Here is a 17,697-nt window from a genome sequence, read left to right on the forward strand (position 1 = left end):
AATAAATATATTATTTATTGATTAATTTTTTAATATTAAAAATTAGATTTTTGGACCACATTGCTCTTTCTATTATTCAGTTATAGTCGTTTTGGAAACAACAATAAATTATTTTGGTAATGTTTATTGCCATCATAAAACCGTCTGGATATGGCTAAACGCCCTGCTTACAATTTTTATGACCACTTTTTATCAATAGGGACTCCATTGCCAGCTGGGTCGTATTTTTTGTACCGCTTCTCTGGCTTCCGTTCTATTAATTCTCCCTAATTTTTTATGCCTTTTTTTTTTAGTGTCTAGCTTTTTTCATGTTCCTTTTGATCCGATTTGCGTTGCTGGGAAAAGGACTAATTAAAAAGCAGTTTCGCTGAAAGATATCCCTGTTGACAAGTGTTGATAAGGAAGTCTGATAATTTTGTACCGGTTTTGTTGGAACAGTACGAGTTTAGGTTCGAAACCGATTCTGTATCAATTAAGTGCAAATTATTATTGACATGCTTTTTCTTTGTTTTTCGTAACTACCATCCTTCATTATCTTAAAATATGTAATATTATTATTCAATAAATTATGTTCGGTTTCTCAGAGTTAGGTAAAAAATGTATTCAGAACAACACAGTATTTGCGACTTCCATGTAAATAAACTCAAAAAAATTTTTTTTTTTTAAGTGAGAGAGGTTTTTAATTTTATTACATTTTTGGCTCCAAGTATTTAGTTACATTTTGGAATTGTAACTATACCTATCATTATGAAATTCAACGTGCACTAACTAATTAAGCACTTGATTAATTGGTAGATACTAGGAAATTAGAATGAATAAAAATCTTCCGCTGTCGATAACATGTGCATCACCTTTATAGTTAGTTAATGGAGAACCTTATATATTATATATCAACAGATAGTTCCTTCTAGTATTCATGTGTGGGAGTGTTACCAGGTAATTCGATAGTTGAATATATGATACACTGTGTATATGGCTATCTTGTTATAAAAAATAAAAAATAATATAATATATATAAATGATGGACCTATTTTCCAAAATATGAAGGAGATGATCTAGGGCGAGATCATTAAAATACCATAATATTTTTATGGTTATTAAGATAGTTAACTATTTTTTGTTCCTTTAGACCACACCCTTGGTACTAACAAAATTTACAAGTACTGTATGTTGCTTATAAACGAATTAGATAATTATTACCGTTATTTAAATATAGATTTTTTATCTGAAAATGTATTCCAACTGTAAAAAGTGTAAAAATAGTACACCAAACAGCCAAGAAATTCGGAATATTTTTTTTGTTTTCCGAAAGTTCACCTTTTTGTCAAATAAGGTTTGATTAAATATTTTTTTATAAAGTCTAAAGATTTTATCGGAAAGTATCTTTTTTTTTTTAATTACTCTACCATTACTCTAACGATAATTATCATTTTAATACATATATTGCATGTTTTTAATTTAAAAGAATAATAAAATTTATATACTTGAAAAAATTTGATACGTTAAATATTTTCAACTTTATACGTAAAATGTTTTTATCTCAAATATTTTAGTTTTAAGTACTTAAAAAAATGTAAAGTTATTGATAAAATGAATTGAATTTTAGATAATGTCCCTTATGTTAATATTTAGTATGGAGTATAGGAATTCCGCCTCCTCTCAAAAAAAGAAATCAATATTTTTTGGTTGATAATTAATTTTTATGGTTTATTAAAAATGTATTTGTATACTATTCCGTGTTTATTCATTTTGCGTTATTAGAATAACATGTTATCAAGTTTTTTATATTTTATAAAGTTATCAACATTTTACTCCACTTAATTATTTATACTTCCATAATGATAAGCTATGAGCTAAGCAAGTACAGTAAGAGAGCGAAGACGAAACGAACCACAAACGGAACGAGAGAAAGCGGACGAGGAAGTTGCTAAGGATAATCGCTAAATGACACTTAATAAGAGGCAGTGGTGGGGGGAGTTGCCATGGTGACGCGGCGGCCATCTTGCCGCTATTCAAGGCCGCGCCCTACGCCGATCCTGCTGCCCATTTCTTCTCGGGGCCTTGTTGCTCGTGCCGTCCTTGTTTTTGTCCAGTTTGTTTTGGGGTGGGATTGACGAACTTTCTCCGATGAGGGCGCCGAGAGGAATATTTAATGGACGGAACGGTTTGTCGGTAATCGGGAAGCAGTTAACATGCACCACGGTGTCTATTAAACTTACCTGGTAATAAGGTATGTAGTGTTTCTTGTTGGTGTTTTGTGTTGTATGAAAGTTCCTAATTATTCTCATAGTTTCCAATTTACTCTCCTGATAATTAAATCGACTATATTACTTAAATGTCTGTCATTTAAACTCCTATTATCTGAATTATTACATTTGAAAATTAAATTATTTAAAATAAAATATTATTTATATCAAAATACCCTTAAAGCTTCATATATCCTTCTATATTGATTCATTAACGTCCATACAGTGCAGTTAGGGGGCTGGTATTGACAAGATATAATGATAGCAGGAATGTATTAATTACAAAGGTAAGAATTTATGATTCGATGAAGGCAATTAATCGACAGTTAGACTAGTGGTCTTTTACAGTCGGAATTGGGTTTGAAAATGGACAAAAATTAGTCCTAAACGTCATCCACTGAATAAATAAAGGATATACGAAGTAATGATTTTCCCAGAAGGTAGTAGATTTATAGAAGAATATATGAACCTTATAAAAAATATTTAAATAAAATAACTTGTATCAAGAAGGTAAATAAAATCTACTCCGTTAAGAACTTTGCTTGAATAAGTAAATATAGCAATGCATAATAAATCAAAATTTTATTTTCAAACATCTATAGGTCGGAAATAATTTAGTTAATTCTTTGATGTGGAGGAAAAACTACTGATAATTGTAGGGGCCGGTACCGAGTGCTTAAAGCAGTTTCTATTACTCGTCCCCCCCCCAACACATTTTTTATGAAGGGAACGAGGCTTTCTCCCCTTCCCCAATATTTCAGGCACTTGCTTGAACTTACTCCATTAAAAAGTTGAATAACATTGTACAGTTGCTGAGACTTAATTAATAACGGGAAATACTCCTACAAATGAATTAAAAGCTAAATTGTATTGTGTTCCACGTCTTTCTTCCTGTATATTGCGAAACAATTCTCATCGTATGGTATTGGGGTCATGATTAAAACTAACGAAACAACGGGAATGTTTTGTGTAATTGACTTTATTGTCTCGGCGGGCTCAAAAATGGATTTACTAATTGACTATAAAACGATATAATTGTATTTACAAAATTCGCCATGGGAAGGGAGATAGGTCGTTATAGCCCGCATTTAGCTTTCATAGTAACCACACAATTGTCAATTGTTTTTTAGAAAGAAAAATTTGGTATACATTGTCTAGAACATCAACTCTAAAGCAGTTCAACAGATTGGAACTGGTTTTTTAGCCCTACAAGTTTAAGTTGTCTTCTCATTTTACACGGATATATGTTTATTCTATTTAGCATAACGACCTAAACGCTCTTTTCGTCTTTTTCGTTAACAAAATAAGATTTAACTTTTTTATAATTTGCAATTAATTCGGTCATTTTGTCATAAAAGCTTAAAGCAGGATGACTTCCCTTCCAGAAAACAGGTTAAAAGGCCTAATTAACCTGATTAACAATAATTTGATTCTCTTCTACAAACCCTCTTATGACATTTTGAATAATTTTAGTACCAATTTTTCCATAAATATTGGTTAGAAAACATACTTATTTTTTAAATCGTTTTTAAAAATTTATTTTTGTTCAAATAAACTTTTTTTCGTATTTTAAATTGTTGTGTCGGAATTGTAAAATTTGTGATATATTTTCCGAAATAACATATTTACATGATATTGGTTACTGTGAAACTGGTATTTATTATTTTATGAACTGAAATGCAATCAATGAAAATCATTGAAGAATAAAACCGAATCTATGGGCCATTGCATTAAAACAAATGGAAATTATTATTCTGTTGTTTTTTTCAGAAAAAAATTCAATTTGCAATTTTGTCATTATGTTTCTGGAGGAGAGATAGGTTCCCTTCCATCTAATAAAGTATGTTACATTACCCTTTCCTCCCCCTCCTTAATAAGCCTTAAGTGCTATCCTCTATGCTAATTATATATAGTCTTAGGTTGGTTAGTCAAGTGCCTAACAAAAAAAATTTCAATCAGTCTGCAAAATGATGTTTAAATCACGTCCAAGAACTTTGTTTAAAGTTCTTGTTTAAAGTTTTAGAATGAAATTTGGAGACCTCGAAACGATTACTATAAAAGAAAACCTAATAAAAAAACTAAGGGCAAATAATAAAAAAAGAACATTTTATTTAACCAACAATGCAATAATTTGGTCCAAGTAATAAATATTTGTTAAAATATTAAATATATTTGAATGAATGTGTTTATGATTTTACTTCACTTTAAGTTATGTTTTGTTTAATTTTTTTTGTTTCTATTTATTATTTTATTTAAGTTATATACATCTGTAAATATGGTGTAAATTTGCTGTATTACCCCTGTTGATTTTCTAACATAACCTCCAATAACCGAAATACCATCCTATTTTATAGATTTCACCTGCGCCTATATTTCTTCACCTACTTACTGAATTTAAATTTTAGTTGAATAATATTAACTCATAGAAGTCAATATTAATATATTTTTTTAAATTACCTCTAATATTCCTTAAATGTATTCCAGGGGTCATTATGTTACTGAATAAAAATAATTTTCTTTTTATATGAAACAAATGAAATTTTTATTACAGTTTAATTACAAATTTAAATAGATCTACTTTTTACGAAAATAATTATATTTAACAAATGAAGCAATAATGTTTGTAAAATTAAACGGTCACTGTTTAGTACAGAAAAAAAAGGAGCAAAAGTCAAGTCCGAAGATGAAGAGGTTGTAGACGTATTAGAAAATTAGGGTTCTATTGGTTGAAGAGTCTACGTATTTATAAATAAATAAAATAAATTTTTCTTTCCTGATTTTCTCTAAATGGTAAATGGGCAAAGCAAGTAAATTGATATTTTGTTTTATTGGACTTTGTTTCTATGCTAATGCAATATAATTATGTACAATATATTATTCAAATCTATTGTTAAATAATTCAGAAATAAAATATATTTTAAAGAAACATGGTAAGAGACATTACTTTTTTTTTTTTAATCATATTATTGATTTCAAAGTAGTTTTGTTATGATTTCTTCATCCTTAAAGTAATCAACTTTTTCCGGGATTCCACTATATTTGAAAAAAATAATATTTGATTTTTTCAACCTAAAAATATAAATAGCTTATTTTTTTAAAAAATAATTTATAATACAAGCAAGTTTTTTATATCTCTAAAAAAGTGAATAATGTTATTCCCTTAAAATTTTATGTTATTAATATATTATTCCATTCTTTATTTGGTAGATCAAAGTTTTATACACGATACAAACAGTTTGACCTCCTCGCAAGAGTTGCGTTAACGAACTCTAAATTGATGGCCTAATTTGCACGCTATCTCTTTGCTTCAGTGCAATTTTATAAGATCCTGGTTCGTATGAGATTATTCCTTTATTCTGGATATATTTATTTAGTATACCTTAAATAATTATATTTTAATATATTTAATATCATCAATTTAGGAATAGAATTATATTTTTTTTCATGGGGGTTCTGGAATACTTATTCTTAACTTGAGTTGGATTTTCATCGCTAAAAAAGTAATTATTTTATTCAATTTTTCCCTTCAATTAGTAAAATATGAAGCTAAATATATTTTGTTTTAAAATGTTTTTACTTCATATATATTAGTATTTATAATAATTATTACATTCCATTGTGATATCCCCTTAAAAATTCATTTTTCTTTGCTATTAGATATCGCTTATAACTATGTTTTACATTTCGAGAAAAAATAATCTTATAGTAAAAAACTCACAGTTTTGAAATATAATAAAATACAGACTGATGATTTTTATAGCAATGTTTATTTATATCTAAAGTAGTTTTTGTTTAATTTCATATCCAGTTAAGGATTTATGAGTCAGTTTGGATATGTATTCATAATAAGGTGTCTGGATTTAATTATGAATGCATTTTAATTATTATTTTTTTATTCATTGAAATTATTCTTATTTTATATGCATTTTAGTTATTCTTGTTTTATATATGTATACAATTCTTAAGCGTTTGTTTTTGAATACTTGGAGTTTTTATCAATTTAATCACTAAAGTTCCGTATGAGACCGGCATTTGTGTTAGTACTAATTTACAGAGTATCAATTTATTTTTGAAGATTTTTTATTATTTATTGATTAATGGAAACTATTTGTGCGTTATTTCCCTTGCGTTTTCTAATATTAAATTAATATGCTGGTTAAATAACAGTTTATTGTCGAACGGGACTACTAACTAGGAGAGTGCAAGGTCTAGGAGTCACGAATTTAGTTCAAATTTGGAGGATGGTAGATTTAGTTTCCCTGTTGATGAAGATATAGGTTATAGGGGCTACTACTCAATAATTGTTTAGATATTTGCAATTGAAGATGCAATTTACTCGTGAAATTCAGTTCTGTAGCAAACGATTACACGTAATGGATTTAGCAACAAAGAATCGGTTCCTCGTCATTAAGAGCCGGGTTCGAGTCCATGGAAGATAAAAATCTTTTTATTATTTTATGTCTGTTTTTACATATAAAGATTCATAATGGAGTTTAAATCATTTGGAAATTAAATATCTTTAATGGCTAGAAACCTTATATGAGTTTAATTTGTCATTATCATTCGTATAAGTACAGGATAATATTTATTACAAAACAATAAAAGCATTCTGCAAGAACAGTATAAAAGCCCTTTAACTACCTGTTAACAATAAATTGTGAAAGGAAACAATAAATAAAACATTTATCAGATTAACAGAATCAGTATAAAAATATGAATAGCTTCTTCCCCGTCATTGTCCGTACAATGGTGAAACTTGTCATAAAAGGAAATGATACATAATTTCGATTATTATGATTTAAATAAAACTGAATTTAACGAGTGAATTGCATTTTAAATTGCAAATATCTAAAATATTATTAAGTAGACCTTGCACTCTCCTTGTATTTTACGGATTTGATCAATGGGATAGGAGAATGCTTTAGAACTATGATCAAGAGAAAAGTATAGTCCATGATTTTGTAAAACTTATGGCTTCTGTTTTTTCTGTCTTTGGATGCAACCACCATTATGTTTTTCAAAAGCTTCTTTTAGTAAGCTAAATCAAGTTAGCTAAAGCTTACTATGTTATCTACTTGAATTGAATTTTTTACCTGTGTATTAGATTATTTATGGAATTGTTACGTGACATTGCAGTTGAGTCAGATATTTGCAGTTTTGGTATCATGTTGATCAAAGACCCATTGCATAACCACTAGTAGAGATTGTTGTAAATTGTCGACTAGGCTATATCGTATAGAACTAGTGATGCAACCTCTCGTGTTGGCCTTCACATGGTTTTCGCACTCATTGAACTCGCTCATAACAAGGTTTTCTTGGACTTACCGTAAAATATCTCATGTTAACAATTCTTACGCAATGATAACATTATAACATTGAAATAAAATTTCCTAATTAAAATCTCTTTTTATTAATAATTTTCACGATCTTTATTCCTCCTTTCGTACTTTATTGATGTGAAGGAGGCAATGAATAGTTTTGAATATATTTGAAATGTATGAGACTAAGTATGTCAGTACGGGACGTATATTCAACGTAATTACCATACTTATTTGAAATTTAAATAGCTCAAGTATAAATCTTCATATTATCTTGCATATTTCTGAACAAAAATATATGCTCTAGTAGTGAAAGAATTATGAAATTATTAGTAATTACATTTTATAACTATGTAAGATAAAGGTGAATATTTTTTTTTCTCGTTGCCAATTCAATTGTTTTATAGTCTCACTGGATTTTGAAAAATTAATTTTGAATTTTTTATGTTTTTATATTTATTCTTTTTTGTACATTACATTATTAATATTAAAGATAGTTGGCCGTATGAAGTAGCTTGTTGGAGGATAGTCCGAGTGGCGGTCAATAACTGTATCAAAATAGTAAATGAGAACTATTTATTTTAAACCAATACAAACATTTTAGAGTTAACAAAACATTAAAAAAAATTTTTTATATATTGACATTTACAACTGTACATAAAATACAAGAAGTAAATTTGAAGTAGGGTCATAATGGTATGATACAGCATGTAGAGAAACTACCCAGTGGTAGCACTCTAAAAACATTTTTACAATATAAGGTCACGAGGCCATCTTCTTTTCAGGCGCCTCGAGGGATTGCCAGGAATGGAAGAGGAAGGTTAGAAACTAGCTAGTGGGTTTGGGTGGTTAGGGAGTTTATAATGGAAGGAATGATATCGGGTTCGGGCTAGATCGGTTACATAAGGAACATTTAGGTCTTTAGTCTTTATGGATGGTACAATAAGTAGCATTGAGGATTTTACGATGGATTTTGGATTGCAAGGATTGGATACGAAAGGAATTCGAAGGTTTAGTGGAGCCCCAAAGCTTAACTCCGTATGTCCAGATGGGCCTTATTATTGTCATGTAGATCAGTCTCTAAAAATATTTAAAACAATTGTTAAGTTTATAAAGTATATAGAAAAAAATATATATATTAATAATAACAATTTAAGGATATATACTTGTAGGAAGACTAGAAAAAAGTTTGTAATAAATATAACCAGGTGTGGTATAATTTCTCAATATAAATCTAGACACACATACTGTTGGAGAATACTCATTAAAACTAGTTTTATGAAAAACTAAAAATATGGAAAAGATGTAAATGTATAAGGTACAACAGATAAGGGAAGTAGATATGGTATAGCTGAGGTATAGTAATATGTAAAAGGGGGATATTAAGAAATTGGATAAAAATGCACAATAATCATAATAAGGTGTAGATAGTTGACCGTTGATTACTAATTGGAGAAGATGGTCGGGAGGTGCGGTCAGCAAAGAAAAACATAAATAAACAAAAAAATATTCATAATTCATAAAAAATATTCACCTGAGTTTCAGGGCTATAGAACAGAACAGATAACAGACATTATTTAGAGAAACATAAAATTGAAAAGAAATATACAAACAAATTTGAAATTATGCAAAATATTGAATTGAATAATAAAAAATAATTGATTGTTAATCATGGAATTAGACAGTAGCAGATTGATAACAGTGAAAGATGAAATATAATATTACTAATACATGATATATTATTACTTAATGAATTAGTGTCACACATGGTTATATTTATTAGCAACTTTTTTCCAGTCTATATACATGTATATTTCCTTATTTCGATATTATTAATATTTGTTTTTTCTATATACTTTATAAACTCAACAATTGTTTTGAAATGTCTTTCATTTTTAATGTTCTGTGAATTCTAAAATGTTTGTATCTTGTTTTTTCATTTAGTCTTGATGAAGCCTTGCACAGTGGGACGAAACGTTGGTTTACAATAAATAGTTCTCTTTTACTATTTTAATATCTTATTGACCGCTCCTTGGACTATCCTACAATTACATTCTTAAACTTCTAAAGGATCGAATTGGAGTTAAAACAGCAAGCAGTGATATGATGGTATATGAGAGATGTGAAATGGTAAGGTGGTTAACCAATGCTTTCTAGTGAGGGCCAGCTGTTGTCTAACCCGGTTTTATGGGGCCGGTGTTTTATGGGGCGATAAAACTCGACCCCTTGTACTTCTCGCACGCCCATTCTCCGGGCGATTCTTAATTTTCTTGATCTTCCTTCGTGTTCAGGCTGTTCTTTGTTTCTTTCGACTTATTTGCTTAGCGAATCAAGTTGACCAGGATAAGTTTTATTTCTAAAAAGGAATATGAATTAATGACTTTATTATCTTGAAGGTAGTTTTTTTTTTTTATAAACCACTTGGTCTCAAGATTTTAATAAGTTTGTACAGTGATCAAAAATGTATTCTTTATTGAATAAATGTCATTCCGATTAATTATCATATCTTGGCCTAGTAATATTATTAAATATTACACATATATTTTATGATTAAAAATAATTCTCATACATTGTTCAGTTTGATTCCTATTGTATTCACTTTTATTTTAAAATTGAGATAATTTAGTATGATCCATTTTTAATATTTGGCAAGTATCGAATTGACTCTAAATTAGGAATAGTTCATGGAGTGTCATGTGTCATCTTTGGCTAGTTGTATAGCTTACTTTACTAACCATTTCTATTTACTTTTTTTTTTACTAAAAAAAATTAAATTATTTTCTTTAGTATCCATTAACTCTTTTTTCAATTTAATAAACATTTTATATTTGTAAAGATAAAGTTAAAAATAATTATAATTTTATTTCTAAATAAACTTCACTGTTTATTCGTTACTGTTAACGAAGCTCTTAATGTTTCATATAATTTGAAATTTTAAGTTAATTCAGGCAGAGATTTTACCAAATGGTATTTTTGGAACAGTTCTCAACACAACTCTGGAATTACTAGGTAATTAAAGTTAAATTTACCTGACGACTTTTTACTTAAGAATGATTACAGGACCGAAATTTACCGTTATTTTATATTGTTGGGTTAAAGGTTCGTTTATTATACTTTTTCTTATACTGTATTTATGTGACAGGCACGTAGGAATCCAACTTCAACTTGAAACTGTGTATCCTATATCTCATATAACGCACGAAAATTAATATTGTTGGAAAGTTAGACTAAGAAAAAAAATTTGATACACGTTTACTCACTAACCTACTTAAAGTCCCCAAGTTTTGTCTAGGTGAGTGAGCTCGTGTTGAGGTTTTCGCTATTTTTGTGATTTTCTCAACAAAAAAAATTAAAATTAAATAATAATAATAATAATATAAATAAATGAAGACCAGAGAAGGCGAGAATTATGAACAAATTTTTTCATTTTTTTTTTTTCGATACTATAAAATTCCGTATTTTATGGTGTCTTGAGGTGGGAATAAGGAATATAAATTTTGTTCATGGCAACAATACGACAGTTTAACTAATGATAACGAAGCAGTCATGTGATCGGGAAAGGGCATTTCCAATTCATTCTGAACCGAATTAGCGAAACGTTGATTGGTTTGTATCTGACAGACTTAAGACTTTGTATTGCCTTGCTACAGCTCCATCTTAACCTTGACCCAGTGACCCCTCGAGCTGTGCCCACGCAGATAAGCCCAAGAGAGAAGACAATAATGGTGTAAACAGACCCGGAGGAGACTAATGTATGGCAAGAAGTGGAGGTGGAGTAAAAATAGGCTGAGATATGGCGAGCGGCCGGGGCGGTGCATAATTCATGAGGCCACTCCTCTACCGCTCTCTGCTCTCTTTGTCATCGCCCTTTGTTGTTTGTTGTTCCAGTAATCTTCATCATTATCGATACTCTTACTCGATTTTTTAAATCTATTATGATGAATGCATGAAAACACTAAATAGATTAAAGTTTGGTGATTAAAGTTTAATTTGGATTATTGATAATTTAATCCAAATATTGTAGGAAGATGGTCCGAGTGGAAGAAAATAAAGGTAAAACAAATAGTAGAAAAAAATATTTATTATTAAATAACGTTTCGTCCCTCTTTGAAGTGCTTCGTTAGGGCCAAATGAGAACAACATTTTTCTTAACTCCACTATGTGACCTTGATTCATTATATTACGATTAAAATTATATATATGTGTGTGTGTTGGTATGTGTATATGTGTTTTTAATTTTTTATATATATTATTATTTAGATCCTTATTTTTATCGTATTCTTATATAATTTTGTTTTATTATGTCCTTTAGTTGATCTTTAGTTTTAATGCTACTTTCTTTTTTTTTATTCTTTATATAAAATATGTAACATATTTTACATATTATTGTATATTGTATAATATATTTGTATTTTTAATCATGTTCACCCCATTCTCGCTACGATTTCATTAGCTCATTATTAATAGTATAGTTATTATTCACTTCATAAGTTCTTTCAAATATTTGAATTTTTTTTTTTAGTATCTTGTTAATTTAAATTTTACTTTTATGGAGAGAAATTAATTCATATTGTACTTTACTAACTTTAAATCGTAGTGCCCTAATAATCATATGTCCAAATAACTCATATTTTATTAATGTTTATCATTTTTAGGGGTACTCATGATATTGTGTTAAATGTAAAATTTTTTACCATGTTAAATGTTATAAGTATAGGATTGTGAGCAGCCCTATTTAAAGTCATGTTAAATGCATAAGAGCTCCTAGCGGATTTTCTGAGCAACTTGTTTAGTAACCTTTCCTTCCAAAACTTCATGTTATTGTTTACTTCTAAGTTATGTTTACAGTGATTTATTACAACATGCCTAAAATAAGTGATAAGTAGAATTGTAAAAGTTTTGCTTCTGATTATATTTTTTAAAAGTATAAAAACACAAATTACGGGTAAGTAGCCTAACACGTCAACAAATAAAACAGTGACAAGCACAGCTGGTCTGTTTCGTGACGTCATTCTCCATTTAACAGACCTAGTAACAGACTCTCAGCCATGTTACATGTTATATCGTTTTAACTTGGTAAAAGAAGGAAATGTTTCTCCATTTAACATGCTATAAAATGTTAAACTAAAGATCAAGAATACCCCAATTGTATGTTATTTTTGGCACCGATCGATAGATGTCATCTGGTCGGACAATATTGCGTGTACCTGAATAACTAAAAAAAAAAAGATACAAACGTAAAATATTAAGAAGATATAGCTAACGATTTATATAGAAGACACACATAATATGTAATTTGCAACCAAATCTTTTCGGAAAGTTGTGTGAGAGGGCATGCCAGATATTTTATTATTTTTTATTTACTGATTTAGTTATTATTACTCATAATGAATTCAAATAATAAACCCTTGACTAATAATTATAATATTATTAATTAAATACTATTTGAATATCACATTATGTTTATCGGTAGAGCTTAGAGGGCAGTGAAGTAGACATAGCGTTGCTCAGTGAAGCTGTTCATTAATGCAACATTCATTAATCTTGCTGTCAGCACTGGAACAGAACTCGCAGTCGCATCCTCCCATCTCCAACAAATGACTTATGTCGCTACAACACTATCATTACTGCAGCTCGTCAACATTCGTGACTGATGTCTTCGGGACGACTGTGCAGTTTTTTGTTTTTTTCTAATTCAGCTTCGGCGTCGAAAGACAAAGATTTCTCTACATGTGTGTGTCATAGGTGTATGATAACAACTATTCAAAAGTAAACTAATAAAGTATCTTAGTGGGAACTTGTTTGAGCTTTTTTAGATTACTGGAATAATATTTTTTTTAAATCATTATCTATTAAATAGTAAATTTTGTTCTGTCTTAACAGCGTTAATCAGGACTATCGACATTATAAATTCTATCAACTTTCTTTTTACCGTTAGAATGGACTTTGATAATAAGAAACAGTCTATATATCAGTAATTTGAAGGCTTTTAAGTAAGTAAGTTCAGATGATTAAGGATATTAAATAAATAAAAAGATAATATAAACTAATAATAGTAGGTAAATGTGTTCAAAGAATTATAGTGTGCCGAATGTAATTTGTAGGTACAAAAATAAAGTTAGGACAAAATGCCCCAGCTCACGTATTAGAAAAATGTCCTTACATGCTCCTTATAGCTGAACTGCTGCAGAAGAAAAATTATTCATGTTTCGAAGAAGTTTATTACGTAGATTCAAAGGGCTCTGCAAGTTTGTAGTCATTTTAGCCTTTAGTGCGATTTCAAGAAACATTCATAGTGGATACCATGATAAGACTCGAAACGATCAGGATCAATGTCAAGATACAGATAGAGAAAGAGGACGTACATAGGAAATGTATTCCTTACTTACTGGATAAGTATACAGAGGAATTTGGCGAAAGACGATTTTCGGTGAAAGATTTGGTTCGGGCGTACAAGTAATTTTTTGAGATGAACCAGTTTCAGAGCATGGCGGAAACCATTATTTTGGACTCCTAGATTATCTTTTGTATTGGATTTTCGGTGGGTAATGTGAGTTCTATGAGTCGAGGGAAAAAAAAATTTATTCGACAAGTCTCAAGTAGTTCCTCTCTTTCTTTCCTTTTAATATTGTCCATTGCTGGCTGATCAGTATTCTGTGTAATAGCAACTCAACACACTTAAGCAATTGTTTGGAGTTCCTGGAGAATAAAGTCCTGCAAAGTTGGGCGAAACTTTGGTTACTAATAAACAGTTTTCTACAATTTGTATACCTTTCTTGACTGCCACCCGGCCACTCTTTCTACCATAAATATTGTATAATAAAATAAAACGAAGACATTAATTACTATAATGGCAAAAAAAAGATTTAATACTCGCATATGGATACAAAATATTATATAATATAAAGTTTATAATTAATATAAATTAGTTTACCTGTATTAATAATAATTGTTGCTTGGGGGTATATAGGACCTGCCCTAGGGGAAGGCGAAGTGAAGGTCAGACGTAGTGTTTAGGGGGTGGTGATAAGGACGATAAGGAGGGGTGGAGAGGGGAGGGGTCGATATGGTTGCCATAGCAGCGGGCGCTTTGATGTCCACCGCCCCACCTGCCAATTGATCCTGTTTACTTTCTTCTCTTCTTCCCCCCCATCCTCTCTTTCGTATCTTCTCCACCGCTTGTTTTCCTTCTACTGTTATACCCTAAACGTTTACAGAACGATTCCGTTTACAGGATTCTGATATAACGCCGTGGTGTCGTGCTTCGGCAATTTACGTGGAGGGAGTATTCAACCCGTGGAAAATAAAATGGTATGGCCATTTCCATTATAATGGACGTCATCATTATTTGCGAACGAGTGTCAAATCGTTAGTAAAGGAGGATAATGATGTTGGATTGATGTATAGCAAGTTGAAAAGAATACAAAAAAAAGTTCAATAGATTTATTTTTTCCTATTAAATGAGTTAAAAGTGAAGTCAGTATAGACGATTAATAAAATGTAATAATTTAAATGTATTATAATATTACGAAAAACAATCATAGGACTTTAAAAACAAACAGGTGTACTTAAGAACAATGCCTAAAACATTATACATAATACATTTATTTAAAAAAATATATTTATTGGGTTTTTGTGTTGTTTAATTATTATATATAAATTATTATTTTTATGATTTTTAATAATTATGAAATTAATGATTTTTTTTATTATATATCATTAGGGGATGTAAACTGGAGGGCTTGTTTTGTGTCGTAGAGTAAATGTGACATGTTGTGACTTGTCGTGGTTAATCTTAATTTTCCATTGTGTGCACCACTGTCTGTATATTGTTTAGACTATGTTGTAGTGTTAGTGTGGCCTGTAAAGGGTCGGTGTTTCTCGATATGATAGCAGTGTCGTCTGCATATGTCGCAGTTAGTATGTTGTTTGTGAATATGAGGTACAGTAGTGGGGCCAGAATAGAACCTTGAGGGACACCTGCTATTATTAGTTTCATTGATGAGTTCACTGAGCTCTATGGGACAGAAAAGAAAAGGACACGAAGAAATGATTGTAAAATTAAATAGTAGGTGCTTGGGAGAATTGGCTTAAGTTTAAAAAGAACGCCTTGGTGCCACACCCTATCAAAGGCCTGAGTTACATCCAAAAATGCTCCAGAACCGTATTGTTATAGTTCAAAAGCAGAGGAAATGAAGTCCGTGAACCTGTGTAATGGTTGTGTTGTGGAATGTAATGTGCGAAATCCAAATTGGTGGTCGGGTAATATGTTTTGGTCAGTTAGTACGTTTATAATACGTTCATGTAATCATTTATCAAAAATTTTGGAGCAGATTGGAAGAAGACTAATAGGTCTGTAGGAATCGGGTCTATGTTTGTCTTTGTTAGGTTTATGGATCATTAAAATCGTGGAGTATTTCCATTGTATAGGGATTTCATTCCAAATATAGAATGAAATTTCTTAGTTTTTTGAAATTCCTATCCACAAATATTTTATTAGCTTTTTTAGCATTATTCCTTCTATGGCTGTTGGAATTGAGGGATTGGGCTTCGATCGTCCAATGTTTGTGGTGCTTGTCAAGCTACACTGCTTCTATAATGAAATACAAACAAGCAACTGGACTGTAAATAAATTTTTAAAAAATCATTCTCAACTATCAGTAGTTTTGTCTGATTATTTAAATAAGAGTATACATTTTTTTCTAAATTGGTTTAGACTATGAATATATCGATGTTGGTTTCAATTCTCTTTACGCAACATTTTAACCTCATGAATTGATTAATTATTTTATTATTTCTATGAATTATATATATCATTACTGCTATGTGTTTGAAATACATACTAACGTTATCCTTTTTTTTTTTTGTTACAGGAAAGGTTGTTGTAAATACTGAAGTACCTGATCCTTCACCTGATGATACCGGTGAGTTTCTATCATGCAGTAAATACAAATATTTATTTTTATTTAAGTTTATTTCAGTTGTTGGTTAGACAAAAAAAATATAGAACTCTCCTAGAGAAGGAATGGTAGATGATGGTTAATTTTTATATGTTTACAGTAAAAGTTAATTTCGATTGTCAACCGGATTGGATTGATGGAGTTGTTTCACAGTCCTGCCTTTTTTGCGAAATACAGTGGAATCCGAACGTCCTTGGTTTTAATTAGTTCGGTTTAGCGAAAAATTCGGATTACCAAACTCGAAAAAAAGGTCACTTCATAAATAAATAATCAATTCAAATACAATTTTTTTTTTGTAATTTATTTATTGTTATTTACAACTGGATAAAATTATATACAACTAGTAAATTTTCTATTAGATATAAAATAACATAATAAAAACATGTGGAGAATCTAGCCATTGATACAACTCCAATTACGTTACTATTAGGGATTATCAGGTAATGAAGGAGAAGCGAGGTTAGAAACAAGTGAATTTGGACGCTTGTAAAGCTATGATAAGCTTCCATGATAGGAAGAATTTGTATCTGGTTCTGGCCAAATCGGCAACACATGGAACAACGAGGCAACTGATATGATTTGTGACAAAATAAGGAAGATTAAATTTTACGAAGGATTTTATACTATAAGGATTGGATACGAGAGGAATTCGGTGGTTTAGTGGAGCCCCAATGCTCAACTCCGTATGTCCAGAGAAAAACTTTACAATAATTAATCATTGCTCAAAATTTATTTACTTACTATTATCAAAGTCTCTGACCGCATGTGCTTCTGCCATAAAATCTGAAAATTCAATCAAGAACACAAAAGAAACCACATTAAATATGTTTGAATGCACTGAAAGATTAATTTAATCAAAAGGATAATTATATCTACCCTAAAGAAGTTGAGAAAATAAATACCCTTCCAAATTTTAAAACGTGGATTGAATTTTATTATAAATAAAAGGAGCTAGTGTTTTAACCATATTATTTAAGCTTCAGTACGCAATGTTTTGATAATGCGTTTTTATTGAATGCATTTATACATATGTACATAGATCATTTTTTTTTTTTAACGGTCGTTCAGTGTAATATCAAGATATTAAGTTTCTTACTTAATACTTAACTTACTTCTGTTTGACAAAATTTTCGAGTTTTTGTTTATTAATATTATTTAAAAACAAATTTGATC

At 29.8% G+C, this 17,697-nt stretch overlaps 1 protein-coding gene across 1 annotated transcript in view; it reads left to right on the forward strand.

The window, feature by feature from the left end:
• The window catches only part of Kdm3 (Lysine demethylase 3), a 497,450-nt gene that overhangs the window by 180,324 nt on the left and 299,429 nt on the right, over positions 1-17,697 (forward strand). The window contains exon 8 of the mRNA XM_014418050.3: positions 16,438-16,488. Coding sequence (XP_014273536.1) covers positions 16,438-16,488 — 51 coding nt within the window. The remainder of the gene's footprint in view (positions 1-16,437; positions 16,489-17,697) is intronic.

The sequence above is a fragment of the Halyomorpha halys genome, unplaced genomic scaffold (assembly GCF_000696795.3).
Source record: "Halyomorpha halys isolate HHAL.00 unplaced genomic scaffold, Hhal_1.1 Scaffold12.1, whole genome shotgun sequence".
NCBI lineage: Eukaryota > Metazoa > Arthropoda > Insecta > Hemiptera > Pentatomidae > Halyomorpha > Halyomorpha halys.